The sequence below is a fragment of the Garra rufa genome, chromosome 20 (assembly GCF_049309525.1).
Source record: "Garra rufa chromosome 20, GarRuf1.0, whole genome shotgun sequence".
Taxonomy (NCBI): domain Eukaryota; kingdom Metazoa; phylum Chordata; class Actinopteri; order Cypriniformes; family Cyprinidae; genus Garra; species Garra rufa.
In genome coordinates, this window is record NC_133380.1 from 27,117,837 (window position 1) to 27,140,201 (window position 22,365).

General features: G+C 36.7%; 1 protein-coding gene across 1 annotated transcript in view; it reads left to right on the plus strand.

The window, feature by feature from the left end:
• The window catches only part of timeless (timeless circadian clock), a 71,055-nt gene extending 49,730 nt beyond the window's left edge, over positions 1-21,325 (plus strand). The window contains exons 10-18 of the mRNA XM_073825530.1: positions 111-204; positions 1,074-1,293; positions 2,008-2,076; positions 3,359-3,469; positions 15,252-15,370; positions 15,518-15,746; positions 16,060-16,105; positions 16,240-16,310; positions 20,820-21,325. Coding sequence (XP_073681631.1) covers positions 111-204; positions 1,074-1,293; positions 2,008-2,076; positions 3,359-3,469; positions 15,252-15,370; positions 15,518-15,746; positions 16,060-16,105; positions 16,240-16,310; positions 20,820-20,938 — 1,078 coding nt within the window. The 3' untranslated portion in view covers positions 20,939-21,325. The remainder of the gene's footprint in view (positions 1-110; positions 205-1,073; positions 1,294-2,007; positions 2,077-3,358; positions 3,470-15,251; positions 15,371-15,517; positions 15,747-16,059; positions 16,106-16,239; positions 16,311-20,819) is intronic.
• The last annotated feature ends 1,040 nt before the right edge of the window (positions 21,326-22,365 follow it).

Consider the following 22,365-nt stretch of genomic DNA (forward strand, 5'->3'; position numbering starts at 1 on the left):
TTTCAGCTGGGACTGGGTGATTAGTCAGGACTGAAGGGACAATGGATGCTGCCAAGTACATCTTGTACATCTACATAAATTCTTGAGGAAAACCTGCATCCCTCTGCTAGACAGCTAAAGATGGGCATGTCATTCACCTTCCAACATGAAAATGACCCTAAACATACTGCCAAAACAACAACGAAATGGCTTAAGGATAAGAAGGTAAATGTCCTTGAGTGGGAAAGTCAGAGCCCTAACTTAAATCCAAATGAAAATCTGTGGATGGATTTGAAGAGAGCTGTACATTGCCGCTCACCACAGAAATTGACTGAACTTGAGCAATTCTGCAAGGATGAATGGGCAAATATTCTCCAATCAAGGTGTGCAAAGCTAGTACAGACATATCCAAAAAGACTGATGGCTGTATTTAAAGCAAAAGGTGGCTCTACGAAGCATTAAATCAAGGAGCTGATGACTTTTCCAATTCTGTTATTCTAGTTTTTTTAAATAATTTGCAGAACTGTTGTTTTTTCTTTCATTGGTTTGATGACCAAAATCGTAAATAAAGGAAAAGTTATTTGGAATGGGGTTTGATTTCAGTCTGTATGACAAATAAAGTAACTATTTCAAAGGGGTATGATGATTTTCTATAGGCACTGTAGCAACCAAGTAGCAAGACTTCCCAGGCATGGCTTGGCATCTGAATGTCACAGATACATGGACAATAACACGTCAGAGGGCCTGCGTGAGGCCTTTAGTATTTCTATACCAAAAGATAATTGGCTTTTTTACAGCAATTTGCTAAGGTTATGTGAAGGCCCCTCAAGGACTGTGTATCTACTGAAAGGTTGTTCAAAACCATTTTTTAAACTTGCATTTAGATTGCATTTAGATTACCTTTGCCATCATCAACACTAGTGTCTAGTGTAAAATAATGATAAAATTAAGGTAAATGTCAGGTTAAGGTATATGTAACATAACTACTTTAAATGAATAATTTAAATTGATTGGCTGGAAGTTATTACAGTAGCTGCTGTTCTTTTGGCAGACATACAATTATTTTTGTATGTGTGTGTGTATATATATTTCAGACAGAGGAAGAGTTCTTTGATCTGACTGGAGAGTCACAGGAGAAGGAACTGGATATAGAAGAAGAAGAGGAGGATGAGTCTGATCAAGATGAAGATGAACAAAACTATGAAGAGCATGTTGGCAACTCGGCCAAAGAAAAACGAAAGAGCATGAGTAGAAATACTGCTTTGGAGAAAATTCATAGTCTGAGAAACATGGTCCAGACTTTACAGCAACAAGGTAAGTACCATCAGGGATGATTTTGAGATTGTGGTTGTGCCGATAGACGATAGTATCGTGTATCGATGATAGAGATATCGCCTGTTGATGATGCCTTTGACGATAGCAAGACTATTATTATTATCCGTCAAAAATAGACTAGGCGCATAACTTTAGCAATGCAGCGCAGAGAGCCATTTCTGGGACACTTCAGAAACTTGCCGCGGCTGGTATAAACAAAAGCATTGACTAAAGTGGCCGCGATCAGATCCGGTGGCCGCTTAAATAAGGGGTAAGACATTTTTTCATCATACGGTATAGACAGCTTCACCGATTATAACGGGAGTGTTTTTCAAAGTGCATAAACCCACGTTAGGCAAGGCTAGTCAGTGATGTTCTTTGATAATGTAAATGTTCTTTGCTCATTTTTCTGTAGCTGCTTTTTACATAACTAAGGAAATGTAAGCATTATAATAAGTAACTTACAATGTTTCAATCACATTTTTAGCATGTTAATTACAAATTAAGTCATATTAAAAACAGTCTGGAGATGGTTCACATTCCGGCAGGGCTAAGTAAATAAATAATTAAATAAATTTGCACAGTAATATTGTGTAACGACGATCTCACAGGCTGACGATAGAAAGATATGAAAATTGAGCATATCGCCCAACACTATTTTGAGATTCTTTCTAAGTCAAGGCTGAGATCATTCGTGGTATTTTGTGTTTACAGGTCTGTCAGGGCCTGTCCTATGGCTACAGATTTCCCTTAACAGAACTGCTGATGATCGTGAAGAGGATGGTGAGTACATAAAACATTGGTGATTTATGCTGCCTTCATGTGCTATCGTAATTATGGTAAATACCAAAATCCGACATCGAAATTGCACATGAACACCCACTCACGTTGTAATTTCCACTGGAAAGCTCGAAATTTATTATGATACCCGAGCTGCCGAGATGGGATAAACTTTGACCTCTCAACATGGCGGACAGCAATGAAACTATACTGAATGGTAAGCATTGCATGATGTTAAAAGTTCTCTGCTGTTTAGTTGGTTAGTTAGTTGGTTAGTTTGTAGCCATCATAATGCTGGGGCATAAAGAATTTTAATAATGTCGCTATTTAAACGTGTTGTCTGCTGTGCGGTACAGTGTTCTGAAGGAGGCAATTTTCACATGTTATTTTATGCGGTCTGTTTTACCAAAGTAGCATGTGAGGACAAATTCCGAGTCCGCCATGTTTCTCTTCGCTACGACAACAAAAGCACCTGAACACGACACACTGTTAATTTCCACTTCACAAGTGGAAAGCTTCATCTTTCCCATATCACATGAAGGCAGCATTAAAGCTTTGGTTACATCTGCTTGCAGTTACAGATCTGGCCATTTAAAATGCGCGCGGGAAGGAAAGTGGTCTCGCGTGTGTAGTGGACCACGCATTCCAGGGCCCAGTTTATGGCAAGGGCCCCTCCCTGGCCACAATAGTGGACAAAAGTTTGCTACATTTTGATTGGATCTTGGTGGACTAACATAAGCAAACTGTCCAACGCCATCAGATAAGGATGCCAGGACAACTGCCAGACACCTTTTGGGACAAAAACCCGGGAAGGACAGAACTTCCTATTGGTCAAGACGCAGTTTCTGCCCTTCACCCACCTTGAAACTGCTTCCTAAGGTTTGGTCCTGTGACGGTCATAAAAATTCCTTAGGATCTCCAGACGCAGCAGCAGTGGGTGAAACAAAGAGAGATCACAAAGATCCATCCAAATCCATTCATAACTATGTTTTCAAACCTTGAACTGATGTGAACCATAACACACACATCTTATACTTATTCAGAGAAATAAGTATTATCACTGACAGCGATGTGTAGTGCAACATCTTACACAAACTCAGCTGTTAATGGACAAATGAATGCATGCATGACAGTTCAATCTTTTCCCATCATGTTTGAACTTAATGTGTTCATTACATGACCAAATGTTTTCTGATTGTGTTTTGGAAAGTGAGAAATGCACCAGTAAAACATTATTGACACTTTTCTAACTCTGTGTTTGGACTATGCAAATGACTTCCACAAGAGGAAAGAAGGGTGGGCTACCCCATGTCCCCCGCTCTGATGGAACCAGCCAATCACAGCATGGAAATGAAGCACCAAGTTGCAATCTCCTCCTCATCGAAAAGGTATAAAGGTACCTCTCCAAAAGACACTCCTTGTTCTGAGTCTGAGGCCCAGCAGGGTGAGACACTAACAGAGCACTAACAAAGTACTGAGTCTGACCTGCAAGGGTAAGACATAACAGTTACAAAGTTCTGAGTCTGCAGCCTGTGAAGGAAGAGACACTAACAGAGCACCAAAGTACTGAGTCTGAGTCCCATCGGGGAAAGACATAGCAGTTACACCATTTCTGAGTCTTAGGCCGCGAGGGTGAGACAGTAACAGATCAAACTTCTTTCTGAGTCTGCAGCCCGTTACAGGGAAGGCAGCAACAGATAACTAAGTACTGAGTCTGAGTCCCATCGGGGAAAGACATAGCAGTTACACCAGTACTGAGTCTGACCTGCAAGGGTGAGACAATAACAGCTACACCTCCGTTCTGAGTCTCCGGCACGTCCAGGGGACGATAACAGATCAAACTTCTTTCTGAGTCTGCGGCCCATTTCAGGGAAGGCAGCTACAGATACCTTCATTCTGTAAGATTGTAATAGGGATTAATTACATAATAATTTATAATTTAGCTCAAAGGGAATCGAATATGATTCAATAGGGAATTTGAACAGAATCGCTGTTTTACGGCTGTTTCAGAGTCGACCCGCGATTCTTTCACAAGCCGTTTAACAGGAACTCTGCAATGGATATTACTATCCAGAATATAGTGAAAACACTATATATTAGCACAGTAGCAAAATCAGCAGTTTAAGGCAGTAACTTGTAAGCACGAAACACAAGATACTTAATAAAAATATGAATTTATTGGATAAACCTAACACATACAAACTAAACTAACATAAACACACGCATTCACACAGGTTGCAGAAAGAGAAAGTGAGGAAAGAATGAGTTTAAAGGAATGAAAATAAGAAGTCCCAAGTTAGCAATATGCATTTGCTTAGACCTGAACAACCATCAATCACTTAATTAACCCTCGTATTGAGTCTCTCAAAGAGGTTATTAAACTTTATATCAAAATGCACCAGTTCAGTAAGATTCTGGAGGTTACTTGCGCGTTGCCTTTGGGAATTCCTTTGGTTGCGTCGCTTCAAAAAGGGGGCTTTCCCGAGGTTGCTGATTGGCTGGTTCTGTGGTCCTTTGTGTGCTTGGGCGTTGGCTGGATATGAGAGTTGCGTGCTGTTGAAGTTGAGGTCAGCGCAGACGTTTAGGTCGGTCGCGGCTTGCACAAACTTAACTAGAAACGAAACTCTCAACGGAAAGAAATAAAAGGGATTAAAGAAAAAAACAGAAGTGGAATGATCTCCTCATGTTTCCTTTAGATGAGGAGGCTGGCATGCAGGCCAGGCGGCGTCGAGACGCGGCGTGAGGGACGTAAGAGAGCTTATAGTAAAGAGATAAGAGAGAGATTTGAGGGTGTCCTTGAGTTTTTAAACTCAGCCTTTGGACACCTCCCAAAATGATGTCTTGACCAATTAGAACATTGGCTGAACTCCGGTGGGCTGCTGGTTTCACCTTCCAAACCACAAATCACAATGTTATCTTATTAGTCCCGTGATCCCAAATTCCCGCTCTTTGCAGAGATAAATTTGGACATGATTTCTATAACAAGACTATAATACATTTCGCAAAGAATTGAATTACAGGAACATTTTGAGAATGCGATTTCCAACTCGGACATATCAAACATCAATATAAACCATTAAACTATTCAAGAGTTATCAAAAGGGACATACACAATGAGTGATTAAAACATAATAGACAAATGTATGGGTTACATATATGAATAGGAAATTATGCAGAGAAATGATGAGTTGCTCATGAGTCCTTTAAGCATAATTTTGGGTGCATATGTACATCAATAGACAGTTTTCTGTGCCCTTTTGTGAGGGTCTGTTCTCTAAGCTGGGAGGTCAAAAGTTTAGGGAAGGAATTTCCGTTGTGTCCTGTGTGTGGGGGAAAACCAACCATATCGCTAATGACTTTAATCATGTGATGTTCAAAATGTGCATCTCTTTGACCATTAATCTTGGTTACTTGCTCCAAATTTGACAATCTCCTTATTCGAAGGATTTGATTATGAAGAAGTGTCTTTGTGTTAATTTTGCAAGTTCTTGGTTAGTTAGGTCTGCTTCAGGCTGGCGTTCTGGCGTCAGGCTATGAAACGTCAGATTTATGACGGAGGCCTCTTGTGGAATTTGAGTGTGTAGATGTAAAAGTGTTTTAACTTCTGATCGAGTCTCCTAAATTGTCTGATTCTCGCTGAAATACTACAATTCTGAGTCTCTAGCTCCACAAGAGAGAGACACTAACAGACACAACCATTCTGAGCCTACTGTCCAGAGAGACAGAAACAGACGCTCCACGCTTCGAGTCTCCAGCTTTGAGGCAGCAGCAGATACGACCACGTTCTGTCTGTAAGGAAAGAGATATTTTCCACGTTCAGAGTCTTCGTCCAGCGAGGCAACCACAGATGCAGCACGTCCTAAGTCTCCATCCGAGAGAGACAAAGCGGATTGACCAAGTTCTGTGTCTCTAGCCGAGAGAGGCAGAAGACCAACAGACATTTGCAACAAGGTTAAGCTCCAGCAAGCAAACCTTCACTTCAGGCGCCTTTGCTTGCGTGTTCCAATCTAAGGGCCTTCAGCACCTACACCAGGGCCACATCTGCGTGTTCCAGATCTTAGGACCCTTTGGTGCTCCAGGAGATCAGCATCCTACAGCGCTTCATGCTCAAGGCTGTCGAAACGGATTCCTGCTCCTTTTCCCACTGACTGCTGGAACCAGTGGAAGAATTCACCGCCACCGGACTGCTCAATCAACCACAGAGAACGTAAATATCACTTCCAATCCTCTTCCAGAGACCTTGGCATTGTTGTGTACTATCAGTATTTGTTTTTTCTAATTTACATTAGATATTGTATAGCTGATTGCAGTTGATAACAAATAATAGCTCGTTTATTTGTTTGATGCATAATAAGGTTCTTTACCTTATTTGTTTTGGAGTAGCAACAGTTTATCTTTCCATAAGATAACATAGCTATGACATAGTAACACCCAACTGAATCACATTTTATGCATCTTATGCACTTTATTCCTTTTGCATTTATTGTATTCATTTAATAGTTGATTACTCTTTTCAATCATTTGTTAATAAATATATTTTATTACACTTGTGTCTTCCTTGTGTTGATAATACAGTGAGAGGTTCTACAAGCTAGATATCCCACCAATCTTTCTTATGTGATGTACTCATAGCCGCACATTAAGTGACATGTGATCCAAGAATCATAACGTCATCGGTGATACGAGTACCCATCACTGCACTATTTCGCTTTCCTAGTGGGCGAAAGCAGAACTCACTACATAATTGGCATCCCTAGGTGGGCCAAGTTAAAATGAGATGAGTCTCCTGTAAAATTCACTACACGTGACGCCGGTGTATTCTGAGGGATCACAGAAAATACTTTGACACAGGAAAGACATGATCAGTAGGGGGCAGTCATGTAACGCTCTGAACTGAAGCGGCAGCAAGCATCGCTGCAAGCTAAAAGACTCCTTTGTACGGTGACCTGGAGGGGACATCTTCGGTTCACTTATGTTTGTCGTGGGAACGACATAAACTCATGGGAACGTCATATAAACTCGTGGGAACGTCATATTATGTCGTGGCCACGAGATGCATTGATGAGGGAACGAGATTCATTTCTCGTGTCCACGACTACTTATATTGAGGAAACAACATGCATTTCTCATGGCCACGAGTTTAATGCATAAACAAACCTGCGTGACCATAGTAACCCAGGATTATCAGAGATAGGTTTATTAATATTTTATTTTGAGTTAAGAAATGATTATATTAATTGTTATAGAAATTAACACAATATTAAGTTACAATATTAATACAATATTAAGTTATATGCGAATGCTGTCTGTGCGCGATGTAGACAGCATTCAAAAGTTTATCATGAATAAATATTACATAAAGTACTTCAAATTAAATAGCCCTGCAAGAAACATTTTATGCATCCCACAGTCTTATCCATTAACTGATCCTCTTTTTTCCATAATAATTGTATTATTCGTTTAATAATACAATTTGTCTTCATCAAAATGAAGGTGAAAATAACAAATATAAACGAATAATACAAATATTACGGAAAAAAAGAAGGCCAGTTAATGGACAAGACTGTGGGATGCATAAAATGTTTCTTGTTGGGCTATTTAATTTGAAGTACTTTATGTAATATTTATTCATGATAAACTTGTGAATTCTGTCTACATCGCGCACAGACAGCATTCGCATATACAGCATCGCCTATATAATTTAATATTGTATTAATTTCTATAACAATTAATATAGTAATTTCTTAACTCAAAACAAAATATTAATAAACCTATCTCTGACAATCCTGGGTTACTATGGCCAGGCAGGTTTGTTTATGCATTAAACTCGTGGCCACGAGAAATGCATGTTTCCTCAACATAAGAAGACTTGGCCACGAGAAATGGATGTCGTTCCCTCATCATTGCATCTCGTGGTCATGACATAAGGATGTTGTTTTCTTCGACAAAATTATCTCGTGCCTACGACATAATATGACGTTCCCACGAGTTTATATCTCGTGGCCACGACAAACAGTGCCGGCCCGTCCAACAGGCGATACAGGCGGTCGTCTAGGGCCCCGTCTTAAGGGGAGGGCCCCGCGGTCATTTGAGTTTTTAGGTGCGTTCGAATTGAAGTTGCGCTGCGCAGTAAGCTCCATGTTTAAAACCAGAGCTATAGAACGCAGACAGTTCTGCAAGCTTTCAAATCGTTCTTGCGACCATACACCGATCAGTGTGCGCAACGCAACTTCAAGCCGCACACACCTTCTGTCTACATAACTGGGGTGACGCACCAGAGCTGTACAGTGCGGCATTTGTGTCGAACGTATGGAAAAATCAGTCATAAAATCGTTCAAATTTACCTCAATAGAACGCGTGCATGAATTTTTGCATGGGTTTAAGTCTGTTTACAAACCTGCTGTCTAAAGAGAACATTTTAATAACATCAGTCGATTGTTTGAAATAACTTTCTTTTGTGATCTGACATGGTTTCACATCACAGAATAAGGCAAAATCCTTATTTAATATAGGCTAGTATATTCCAGAGCTCTGATCAGCTTTCCTATAGCCTATTTCAAGGACAAGGACAATTATTTTACAACGAATCAATCAATAAAATGGTATAAAAGAGATTTTTTTTTTTTTTTATTTAGTTCATTAAGATAAACGTTTGGAGCATTTTTGATCATTAAATATAAGTTTTTTATTTTTATTTTTTTAATGAACAGCGCCCAGCGGAAGACTGATCATAGTCTGTTTGATCAGTTTGCCTTCTCAAATCATCACAACCTATTTTTGAAATGCATCCGGGTTTAAACCCCCCCCCCCCCCCCCCCCTGGAGCCAAGCCCGCTCTTCTCACCTTCATTCATATTCATGGGGGAAGGTGAAAGGTGAAATGGCAAGTTTAAAAAGTTTAAAAGTGACACGAACGACCCCCTCTCATAAATAATTGTGAGGTTAGATCTTGTAATCTGAAGGGTTGTGAAAGCCGTAAAGTATTGCCAGGGTTCAAAGTCCAAAACGCAAGGAATATCTGCGCTGTTACTCATTTGTTGCACAGCATTTTATGAATCGCATACAATTAAAATACAATGCTCTGCAGTTTTTAGTTTAATTTAATTTATGCCTTTATTCTCAAAATAGACTATTAGGATCTCATATTGCTACATCTTTGTACACATCAATATGGCAACGACTTTACAACGAAACGACTTTTTATTATTTTCATCATTATTTTATGTTTTTGATAACAGCAGATTCAACAACAACAATGCCAAAAAAGCTTATTTATTCAAGTAACCAGAAATGTACATTATATTTTCATTTTTCACTTTAACCAATGATTAGACATTTTTAAACAACTTTAGACATTGTTACATTCCAGTATGTCCACCCTGACGCTCCACCACAGCCGGAAGAACTTCGGTTTAACTGTAAACAGTCACTTTTCCTTAAATTATTTTTTTTTTTAGAAAAAAAAAGGGCATGGGCAGCGCGCCATCATGATGTACAGCACCAAAATCGCAAACACAAATCAAAATAATACAAAATAATAATAATAATAATAAATTAAATTAAATAAAAAAATTAACTCTATAAAAACTATAGTTTAAATTTCTCCTCTCTACTCAAATCAATTGTCAGTGTATCTAAAATTGTATATATTAAAAAAAGAGAAAGACGAACTACCTCTCAGACATATCTTAATTTGATGTTGCTTTAAAACGTTGAAATGTATGATGTATTTTGTTCTGAAGATGAAAGTTGTCGAGTTATTTAACTGCCTGCGCCGCCGGCATTATTACTTGATTTTTCCCCCTTTATTAAAGTGGATACAGCTTTGAATACTCGTTCAAGAATAAGGCATTGTTCAAAACTATGCTATTTTACATATTTCTTTTGTGTGTACAATCACAATAAAAAAAACAGATGTGTAGGCCTATTTGGAAAAAAAAAATGGAAACAAGATGCTTGTTTAAGAGCGTGTCACTAAAATTGCCTGAAATTCTGCATATAGGCTGCTACTTGTTAATTTTATTTTCTTTCGTTTTGTTAATTTATTATTCATTCAGAAAAATATATTTCGCATATGGGCCTATTTTATTTATCATTATATATAGCTTTATTAGGTTTTTCTCTGTGCACAAGCTCTGTGCGTGACGTTCTGATGTTTATGCTGCTTCTTACTTGTGTACAATTAATCCCTGAAAACGAATTTAGCTGTTTTTAATGTGTCACAGATGCACCTGCTTATGAATAGCTTTTTGCTGTTTGTTTGAACCATACCTTCAGTCAAGACGGAATCATTGAACTATTGTTAACAATGGTGTTTGTGACCAACACTCCCTAGAGCTGGCCATGGTGTTTGGCTACAGAATGTTGTTCCTTGTGCCACCTGGTGGATATTATATGAAGCGCAACAACGGTTTTAAAAAAAATCTGAAAAAGTGTCTGCAGGTAGACCCGTGATCACGCGTGCCGAATTGCAGGCTGCCGTGTGAAAATAGACGCATTTTTAATGGCCAGATCTGTAGAGTAATAGTATTCACATATTCACAGATCACAGTGGATAGGGTCAGTGGTGCTATAACATAAAAGTAGGCATTATTCTCTTGCTGTAGAAGCAGTCTCATTTGACATAAGATGGACTAAATATATCTAAAGAACTCATAACATCCAAACAAGCCAATAAAGAATTGAACAATTAGAAAGATCCTTTGTCTTTTAGCCAAATGTTGTGCATATGAAATGGGTGTTATAGACATAGCTGAACCATCGTCATTTAGGAATAAGATTGTGTGGGTGTTTGAAGCGAGATCTTTTAACAATTAATGGTGTAGTTCTACCTCTTTGCGCATAATACACTTATATTGTGATTTACAGTTTAAAATTGCATTGTTAAACAGTATGATATCTGAACATGAAAAGCACTAGAAAATATAACTGCAAGTAGCAACGACAGGCACAAGAAGCGATTCCACCATAAACTGGTGTTTTTAGAAAACACTGTGCAATATGCATTTAAGTGAGTAAATATAATAGGATTATGTCAGTTTCATTTGAACCACAATAAACACATCCATGTTTATCCACCCCGACCAAACATACAACAATAATCTGATCTAAAGCAGCATGTAAAGATATGAGAGACTTCCTGTTTTATTTTTTTTAATACATTGTTACGGCAACACTGCATCTATCTTTGGCATCTTCGGTGTCTTAGCATAATTTTGAAAAGATTTAAAAAATAATTTTCAAAAAATCTACATTAAATCAAATGTCTCACTTCCTGTTGGGTAAAGCTAATGACTATACTTTTTAAAAGTTGTGCAGCTTGATAAACAATAGTATGTATTCAATATATGTATTGGTGACTGTAGGAAAAACGAATTCCACCACTTTAGTCAAACGGTGGTGCAAAAGAGACCTTCTATGCCTGTTTCTTTTTGCCTGTGCCTAACAGCCAGAAACTCTGGGTCATATTTGAAATCAATTAAATCTGACAACAACTGTCTCATAAAAGTTGTTTTCTATGCTTAAATGACATTTTAAAAATCCTGGTTTTTTTAGGCTGAACGAGTAAATGTGCATGTGCAGTTATATGCTTGCATTTCAGAACACTGTTTCTATAACAGCCGGAGCTTTCAACAGACTTTAATTCCATATTGTGCATTGCACTTTCTCTTACTTAATGTATAGTTGTATGCTCTACAGTCGTGGCCAAAAGTTTTGAGAATTACATAAATATTGGAAATTGGAAAAGTTGCTGCTTAAATTTTTATAATAGCAATCTGCATATACTCCAGAATGTTATGAAGAGTGATCAGATGAATTGCATAGTCCTTCTTTGCCATGAAAATGTAATCGTCTTGTTAACTCAGGTGAGAATGTTGACGAGCACAAGGCTGGAGATCATTATGTCAGGCTGATTGGATTAGAATGGCAGACTTGACATGTTAAAAGGAGGGTGCTGCTTGAAATCATTGTTCTTCCATTGTTAACCATGGTGACCTGCAAAGAAACGTGTGCAGCCATCATTGCGTTGCATAAAAATGGCTTCACAGGCAAGGATATTGTGGATACTAAGATTGCACCTAAATCAACAATTTATAGGATCATCAAGAACTTCAAGGAAAGAGGTTCAATTCTTGTTAAGAAGGCTTCAGGGCGTCCAAGAAAGTCCAGCAAGCGCCAGGATCGTCTCCTGAAGAGGATTCAGCTGCGGGATCGGAGTGCCACCAGTGCAGAGCTTGCTCAGGAATGGCAGCAGCGAGGTGTGAGCACATCTGCATGCACAGTGAGGCGAAGACTTTTGGAAGATGGCCTGGTTTCAAGAAGGGCAGCAAAGAAGCCACTTCTCTCCAAAAAAAAAAAAACATCAGGGACAGATTGATCTTCTGCAAAAAGTATGGCGAATGGACTGCTGAGGACTGGGGCAAAGTCATATTCTCCGATGAAGCCTCTTTTCGATTGTTTGGGGCATCTGGAAGAAGGCTTGCCCGGAGAAGAAAAGGTGAGCGCTACCATCAGTCCTGTGTCATGCCAACAGTAAAGCATCCTGAGACCATTCATGTGTGGGGTTGCTTCTCATCCAAGGGAGTGGGCTCACTCACAATTTTGCCCCAAAACACAGCCATGAATAAAGAATGGTACCAAAACACCCTCCAACAGCAACTTCTTCCAACAATCCAACAACAGTTTGGTGAAGAACAATGCATTTTCCAGCACGATGGAGCACCGTGCCATAAGGCAAAAGTTATAACTAAGTGGCTCGGGGACCAAAATGTTGAAATTTTGGGTCCATGGCCTGGAAACTCCCCAGATCTTAATCCCATTGAGAACATGTGGTCAATCCTCAAGAGGCGGGTGGACAAACAAAAACCCACTAATTCTGACAAACTCCAAGAAGTGATTATGAAAGAATGGGTTGCTATCAGTCAGGATTTGGCCCAGAAGTTGATTGAGAACATGCCCAGTCGAATTGCAGAGGTCCTGAAAAAGAAGGGCCAACACTGCAAATACTGACTCTTTGCATAAAATGTCATGTAATTGCCGATAAAAGCCTTTGAAACATATGAAGTGCTTGTAATCATATTTCAGTACATCACAGAAACAACTGAAACAAAGATCTAAAAGCAGTTTAGCAGCAAACTTTGTGAAAACTAATATTTGTGTTATTCTCAAAACTTTTGGCCACTACTGTATATTGTGTGACAAATGTCATGAACAGCACCAAACAAAATGGAAACAAGCACAATGATTTCAGTCTATTATATTTACGTAATGTAAAATCCATTGTAAATTAATGTAATAGTCTGTTTGCTTTGTTTGTTTGTTTGTTTTCAACTTTTCACTTTTTTTTCAAAATTTTACACACAAATCCAAAAATTGCACAAACAAAATGCTAAATGCTTTATATCTTCCAAAATAAAGCACTACATTCAAAATCTTAAAAGCAAAATCATTTGTCTTATGTTGCAAACACTTTTGCCATAATATTGTATTTTTAAATATATCACACAAGATACACAGATAATGTTTTTTAAAGAAGTCTCTTCTGCTTACCAAGCCTGCATTTATTTTATCCAAAGTACAGCAAAAACAGAAGTCATTCTAATATTCTGATTTGCTTCTCTAATAATAATAATAATAATAATAATAATTATTATTATTATTATTATTATTTATTTTTATTTTTTTTTTATTATTATGTTAAAAACAGCTGAGTATAATTTTTTTCAGTTTTTTTTTGTGAATAGAAATTTGGGAAGAACAGCATTAATCTAAAATCTTTTGTAACATAAATGTCTTTATCATGATTTATTTAATATAAAATTGTGTTCAGTGTACAATTGTGTATAATGTTACAAAAGCTTTTTATTTCAGATACATGCTGATCTTTCTATTCATCACAAAGTCCTGAAAGTACTGTACTGTTTTGTTTTAAATATTTATTATAATAATAAAAATTATTATAATAATGTTTTTTGAACAGAAAATCGACGTATTAGAAAGATTTCTGAAGGATTGTGTGACTGATAACTGGAGTAATGATGCTGTAAATTTAGCTTTTTGTATATATTACAATATATTATGTTTTAAAATATATTCAAATAGAAATCAGTTCTTTTAAAAAGTAAAAATATTTTACAGCATTACTGTTTTTGCTGTATTTTGGATCACATAAATGCAGGATTGGTAAGCAGAAGAGAATAATAAAAAATAAAAAAAACATTAAACTTACTGTTCAAAAATTGACAACGTGTAGTTGGACAGAAACCAAACATAATTTTGAAAAAGGTCATTATTCCAAAGCCTATTCCAAGGCCTATTCTAAAGCCATGATTGGTTAGTGTTAAGTAAAGCAATGAGTGTTTGCACAAGTGAGGAGTTAGTGTGAAGCACTGATGAATTAGTGTGGCATTTTGATTGGTTGTTAAAAAAAAAAAAAATTCAAGATGCGTCCTGTTAGATTTGTGTGTGTTGCATAGAGAATTGTGTTGTGTTTTGCAAAAAGTGTTTTAACTCAAAGGAAGAGAATTAGTGTATGGTTTTGCAGATTTGGTGTGTGGTTCTGGTGTTTGAGTGTCTGGTTTCAGAAATTGTGTGACAAGTAAAGATTTTGTGTGTAAGCAGTGTGTAACTGTGTCTTGGGTATTAATAACGATTCAGAAAAGATAAATCACTGTCCGGCCAACTTGAATTTTGCTTTGGAGATTTTTCAGTAGTACGCACACTATGAGTGTATATGCATATGAGCGCACACTTTGTCTTGGCCTTGTTTAACATTCTCTGCCACTGAATTACAAGCCAAGCCTTCACTTCATACAAGAGAAAACATTTTAGTGGAAAATCAGTGTGTTCAGGCTGAACTTTCAAGACTAAGTTTGTTTAAACTTGCACCGTAGTGAGTGATCTGAAGTAAAAATTTAGTTAGCCTTTTTTGTTTGGCTCAATGTTGCTTGCTTTCTGGAAAATGTTATGCTATTAGATAAAACTATCTGAGGAATGAACTCCTTAAATCAGTGCCTCTGAAACCTGTCCTGGAGACCTCACCACTGCACATTTTGTATTTCTCCCTCATCTAACAATGAGTCATACAAGATTTGTATTTTGTGTGTCCCATGAAATTCCACAGTTTCTTCAGAAGGTGCAAAAATAGTTCCGTTTAAAATATGGCCTCTTTTTCTCCAGGCGTTTCTCATCCTGTGGCACTGGTTCCTCTGACAGAGGAGAATGAGGATGCTATGGAGAACAGGACTTTCCAAAAACTTCTACGATCAGTTGGTATCCGTGCACCCACAGATGGTCAGGTTAGTCTGGGCTTTTTTGTTTCTCATTCTCAGCCTCACACTTAAACTGTCACAAGTATAGTCTATTTTCAGAAGCTTCCATATTGTTATAATAGTGATTATTTGAGGACACTATGCTGTAATCTTATTCAATGTGTTATTCATCAGGAATCTTTCTGGAGAATTTCTTCCAGTCTGAGCGTGTATCAGCTCAGGACATTTGCAGCATCTCTTGACCTGGTTGAAGAGAGTGCAGCTAAGGGGGACTCTGAGGGAAATGAGCAGAACAGTCTTTCTGTTGAGATGGAGGATGATGATAATCAAGAGATGAGAGCTCAAGCACTGAGAGCTTTGCTGTTGTCACGCCAGAGGAAATGTACCCCTTCTAATTTAAAGGGTAAGCATGCAACATTTGTGTTGATGCCAATGTTGTAACTTTTTTTAGAGGCCAAACATTGACGTTTTAAATGCATAATTGCAGCTATGTTGAAACTACATTTCACCATGTGAACTATACTAGTCAACATTTGAAGTGGATCAAAACCTTTCATCAAAGATGTCATTAAAAACCAACACAATACCCGTTCTTGTCTTAGGACAACTTTGATTAACTTTTTTGAGCCACTTCAAATGTTGACTACTGTATTTTAAGCACTTATTTATTTGGTAATTACAATTTAGGTGATTTAAATTGTTTACTCTGTATTTAGAAGACTCTCCATCATGTGAGGGCAGTTCTGATACTGTGGAACAAAGGTTAGTGCCATTATTGATGTACTTCTTTATGTGATGTACTTTCTTCTGATGTGACTTACGTTTGTGAAGGTTAACGTTAAACATGACTTTCTTCACATTTGTACTCAATGTGATTTTGATTATTTGTGTTCAAGTGATCGTATAGAGGAGAAAACGTCAAAGAAGAGAAGAAGAGTGTTGGATGATGATGATGATGATCAGAGAGGTAATGAACAGCATCTCAAAAGCTGATCTAGAATTCCAACAAAAAATCTTTTTTTTGTTTTGTTTTTTACAAAATGAGATACATGCTACAAGTTCAATTTCAGACCCTATATAACATCAAAATGTTATTTGAAACATTAATCTTAACATTAATTTATAAATTTGATTGCATGCATACAACCTCTGAGCATCATTAAACATGAAAATACACCTACAAGCCACTTTTGTGTTCTTCTGTCCCACCTCTGTAGTACAAATGAATTTTGTTAATATTGATTTCATTTGATTGGTAACTTATTCTTATGCTATTTGTTATTATTCTGTTGTTTTAATTAGAAATGTAAAAAAAATGACATAAAAGATTACATACTTTAAATAAAGTTGGCAAAAATGGCATTACAAAGGTAAAAACAATATTCCCCTGTAAATTACTTTGAGTCAAATATCACCTCGTAATAGGAAGGCTTATTTTGAAGTGTTTCTAACTTAAACTGAGATTGCTTGTATTTTATTTCAGGACTTTGACATACATTTTTAGAGTGTTGTTTAAGCACTATTCAGGGGAAACAGCAGTGTTATAGAGGTATATAGACAGGATGCGACCCACCCCCTCTGGTCTATCCATCCCTGCCTCTGCTAAATTTCTTTTATCCCCGGTGGGGATAACACATCCCGTGAAGCTGCTCCTATGTTTCGTTCTGAATCAAATTATTCACCATACATACTTTTAAGTTCCGTTTTGAATCAAATGATTCGCGATACGCGCATTAAAGTCCCGTTCTGAATCAAATGATTTGTGATCCGATTGGAGCACTTTGAAACAGTGAATCATTTTGCGGTGCGGTGGTTTACTAATTCGTAAATAGTTTCAAATAGTTACAAAATGCTCCGTTGATACTTTGCTCACTTTCTCTGTATAATTTATTTGTTGTTTGAAATGAAATCATTACAATTAATAGGCCTAATTTACAATGTTTTTTTTTTTTTTTTTTATTGTGACGTTAGACAGAAAAGCGGGTATATAATATGCGTTGTTAACAGATTACACTAACAGTTTTTTTCAACCTCCGCCTATGGAGAGAGAAAAAAAGGTTTTAAAAGCACCCCCCCCCCCTGCTTTTTTTTACAAATCACACCCTGTATATAGATATACAATGGGTCTGATCAGAAGGTAAAAGTTATTTCCACATTGAAGTGGTTAAATCGGAGGTATTCAACCCTAACATGTTGCTATAAATACAACTCTTTATGTGCTCCCTTGACATTATACTTAGAGACTATATTGCTTATATATATATTTTTTTTTTTACTTAAATTTCCTTTAGTTGTTCTTAAAAAGGTCTTTAAAAAAAAGTCTTAAATCAACCCTCATAAAACCTGCAGAATCCTTGTAAGTAGTACATAGAAACAACCATGAAGTGTACATATACTGTATAAGCATCACTCAAATAAAAAAAACATAGCAGAAGAAATACAACACTGAAAGTTTGCCAAAGCAGCGTGAAGAGTCACCTTTTCTGCTTTGCTATTGGTTATAGTATGAAATAAACATGACTCAACCTCAGAAGGCATGTTGAAAGATACCATACAAATTACTGAAAGGTGTCATGCTTCATGTAATTGTTCACTCAGTCATTCAGTGTCCATAAATTGTTAGTTCACAAGAGAAATAAACTCCAGGGAGAAGCATTTGGCTTTTACTGAATTAATTAAATTTAATTTAATGTATGTTTGTTTTTTAATTTGTCTTTATGGGGTATAGGGTGTGTATTTTGAATACATCAATGAATGAATGGGCATTTGTGTATGGGTTTATAATGTTATAAAGATTTTTACATAAAAAACATCATGTAAAAGTAATAGGCGATTTTCTGTAGGGCTGTGCAAAAATATCGATACAAATAACTATCGCGATAATTTCTTTTACGATAGTGTATCGATAGTCCAACCTCAAGTATCGATCCAAGTTGTGCCAAACGACCTCCTCCTCCGCTCCAGTAGATGTTGCTAACTCGCTATGAACAAAACGCAAAGCAGTACGGTATCAGAAGTAAGCAAGAGTGAGCATGGTGGGAAATATAAAAGCGCCTCCAGCTTTTAGAGCTGACGTGTGGCTGCACTTTGGTTTTAATACTATACCAGGGTGTACTGAACTGGACAAAAAAAAAAAAGCCATTTGTAAGCTTTGCAAATCCAGTGTTTCCCCTACCATTTTCTTAGGGGGGCGGCCCACCCCCTTGAACGTCAAGTTCATTTTATTTTTGATATAACGCCAGATCACAATAGAAGTCATTTAAGGTTATCTTTCCTATAGAACAGGTCTAAACATTGTTCTTTTATTAAACAAGCTAAACTGCCGTATGTTATTTATCTTATTTACACAAAGGCATGTCATTTCTGTCTCTACATGGTCGCGCGTTTACAATGTCTCCTCCGCGAAAACACAGACGTGATCGCAGACTCCATTCATAAAAAGCGAATCTACTATAGCGCGGAATGCCACCAAATCGTCGATTTTTGGATTTATAATTCAAGAGTTGGTCTGTCACTTAATTCAAATTGCAATATGGATTAGTGTCTGTCAAAACTGAAATGCAAAAAGACCGTTTCAATATGAATCCTGCATGTTTCGTTTGCCTCTGTATGTATGAATGGTGGAGACGCGTGGTTTTTTTTTGTTTGTTTTTTTTGTTTTTTTTTATAACTACGCGCATAGTGAAGCACGCGCGATGCTCCTGCTAATTTTTGGCCTTTGCATCTCACATGAACAGATAAACTTAATCTCCAAAGCTGCTGTGAGTGTCACTTTTACCATTTCATTTGAGAAAGCATCATATCATACTATACACACAGAAACTTCACGGCAACCTGTCACGGCAACCTGTCTTGTATTACTTTTGTACAGTATAATGTAAGTGTTTATATATTCCTATTTAAATAATTTACATAAAACAATATATATGATAAAAATAAATATTACAACAAGATTAACCACTTTATTGTAGGAAAAAAAACAATTATTATTTAAATGTTTTAAACTGAATATATTTTTTCTTCCATGTATTGATTTTAACAGTAAACCTCTGTTTGTTTGCCAAAAATTAAAAGGTTTATTTTTCATTTGATTAAAAATAAATAAATGTTTATGCTTTCATTTGATTATCAGAAAAATTAAAACACAAAAAAAAAAAAAAAAAAAAAAAAAGATTGTTGAGCCCTATTGTTCAAAATGTTAAAATAGAGAGTTTTGGACTTATTTTTTCACTGAAATAAATGTTTTCGTTATTACACAAAGTAGGCTAAAGTGTTGGGAAAAACGTTGGCTACTCTGTTCAATCACACTGCAATTCTAATGAATTGGAATGGATGGAAAATAAATTGGAATTGGAATTTTAATTCGTCTGCCGACTTTATCAAGTTGTCAATGTGACATGCATACTAATACAAACTATTGCAATATATCACAATATTTATTGTATCGCAATATATTGTGATATATTGTATCGTGACCCATGTATTGTGATATGTATCGTATCGTGAGGCCCTTGCCAATACACAGCCCTAATTTTCTGTCCTTGTTTTGACCCCCCTCATCGGAACGCTCTGTTTGAATAGGCGTGGTGGAATGTAGACTTGGAATTATACGCCCACTGGTATGATTCGGAACGCTCTGTTTGAATAGGCGTGGTGGAATGTAGACTTGGAATTATACGCCCACTGGTATGATTCGGAACGCTCTGTTTGAATAGGCGTGGTGGAATGTAGACTTGGAATTATACGCCCACTGGTATGATTGGGTAACACTTGTGTATGTTTGACAGCCTACATCCTTCATAGATAAACGCTGCTGTGATTTAGGTTCAAATGCATAAATACATAAATCAAAGGTAAAGCAATGCAAAGACCGTTTTGGACCTTACATTTGCCTCTCGTTATTTACGCTACATTAGTGAATTGGTGGGCGGGGCTAAACAGGTAGTGATGTAGAAGCAGGTGTTGATCATCTTCTGTGGAGGCAGTGTTTCGCAACATTATTACGTCATAAAATGTGGCACATTCAACAACCATTTTACAAGTCATTTTTGGCAGACTGGCTTCAATATAAGCTGTTTTTAGACTAACGTGAAAGTTTTGTCTTCTGAAACTTACAGGTTGTTTTATAGTACAATGACCTCCTATGTGGCAAAAGGTCAATGGAATTTTGGTTTCTCAGTTTATGTCCCCTATAAAGCAGTTTGAAATTAGGCAGGTCCAGAGAAGTAGCTTTTATACTTGTAAACCTATATTGCTTGTTCACAATGGTTAAGAAAAAAGATGCAGTGACTGGATTGGACTGACATGTTTTAATTAATATTTATTTTTAAACAAATGTAAGATGAGTTATTTAAGGTCTTCGTAAAATTTTGATATGTGTACCAAATAAATAAAAACATCTAGAATTGCTGTGCAAAGTGTGTGCAATTCCTCAGTTTATCTAGGTGACTTATTTCTTTCTTTCTCTCTCCCATAGATATTTCGGATGTGGATCCTTTATCCAGGAATAACATCGGTTCAGACCAAGAGAGTCCTGCTGCCCCAGCTAAGCGCAGATATAAGAGAGTGTTTAGTGATGAAGAGGAAGATAACTAGAAATGAATACACCGCAATACTATACCCCCCCCCCCCTTTTTGCATTTTAACTGAATTATTACAAAGTCCTGTCTTTTTCTACCTTTTTACCATCTACCTTTTTTTCTTGTGTGTAGTTACCCAGCAAAAGAAACGTTGGCAATAGTTGTGGTGTTTTTTTACTATTTTGGGAAGTCTTTGTGAATGTAATTTCAAAAGTCTAGTTTTACATGCTTTTTGGTTTAGGAACTTAATACACCAGCATTCTCCTTCTTCACTGGTAGTAACAAAAATTGCTGTCTTGTCTCATATTCTAGGCTTTGGCTCTGTGTTCACAGTTGACTAATTCTTATATAAAGTAACTGACTATGCTCTTTGTACGTTAATAAAATGTATTGTATGAAACTATGAGCTTTGTAATATTTGACAGACAAATGTGCATATTTGGCGATCATAATTTTATTGCAGTTCAGTCATTCTTGAGACATGGGACAAAACATGTCCACCAATTATAACTGCTATTAGTTTTAAAAATAAAACATATTTTCAATTGTAAATGCTATGGGGATTAATAATAGAATGTATTTAACACAATTATCCCCTTCAATTTCATTTGCTCATTATTATGTGAAATCTATGACACTTATTGTCTTCTCACTACATCTAAAACTGTGTGTCCACAGAGAAGGGTTTATTCATTCATATGCTATAAAATGGATTAAAAAAAAATTTAATGATGAAAAAGACCTTGTTTTATCAAAGGCAACACTTAATATCTCATATTAAAGCAAGGTTGTTTTTCAGTCAGACATGTGTTTAATAAGGTTTCGAAGGTGTGTCCTCACTTTTTGTCAACACCGTCAGACATTACGTAAATGTAATAAAATCAGGGAATATCAGGGGCTATCACTTTGAAAGGACCCCCTTGCCACAGTCCTCTTCTGCAGATTACATCAATGTCACACAGGCTCTGCTAAGTTTTATAGTTTTAGAATATTTTAATTCTAATGTTAATATTTCGTGTGTCACAACTATGATATGTCAACACAAAACATCCAATTTCTGAGAAAATTATTTGAAATCTTCAAACCATTTTATTCTCCTGAAGCAGGTTCCATTAGCCTCTAGCATCAACAGAAAAAAAACAAAATGTCTACTACATGAACTCCATTAGTTTTGTGAAAGAAATGGCAAATTTGTCAACACCGTCAGATGTCACCACCGTAAGATTTTGTGTTCCAATAATATATCAAAATACTTAAATGTGACTCTTGAATAGAAGCTTTATAAACAATAACATACTCACTGTTTGTTGTGGTTGTTTTAATACAGTAATTAATTGATTCAAGGTTTTTGATAGTTAAAATGACTACAAATTCAGGTTTTGGTCAACACCGTCAGATGTGTCAACTCCGTCAGTTCTGTCACCTCCATCAGATGAATATTTT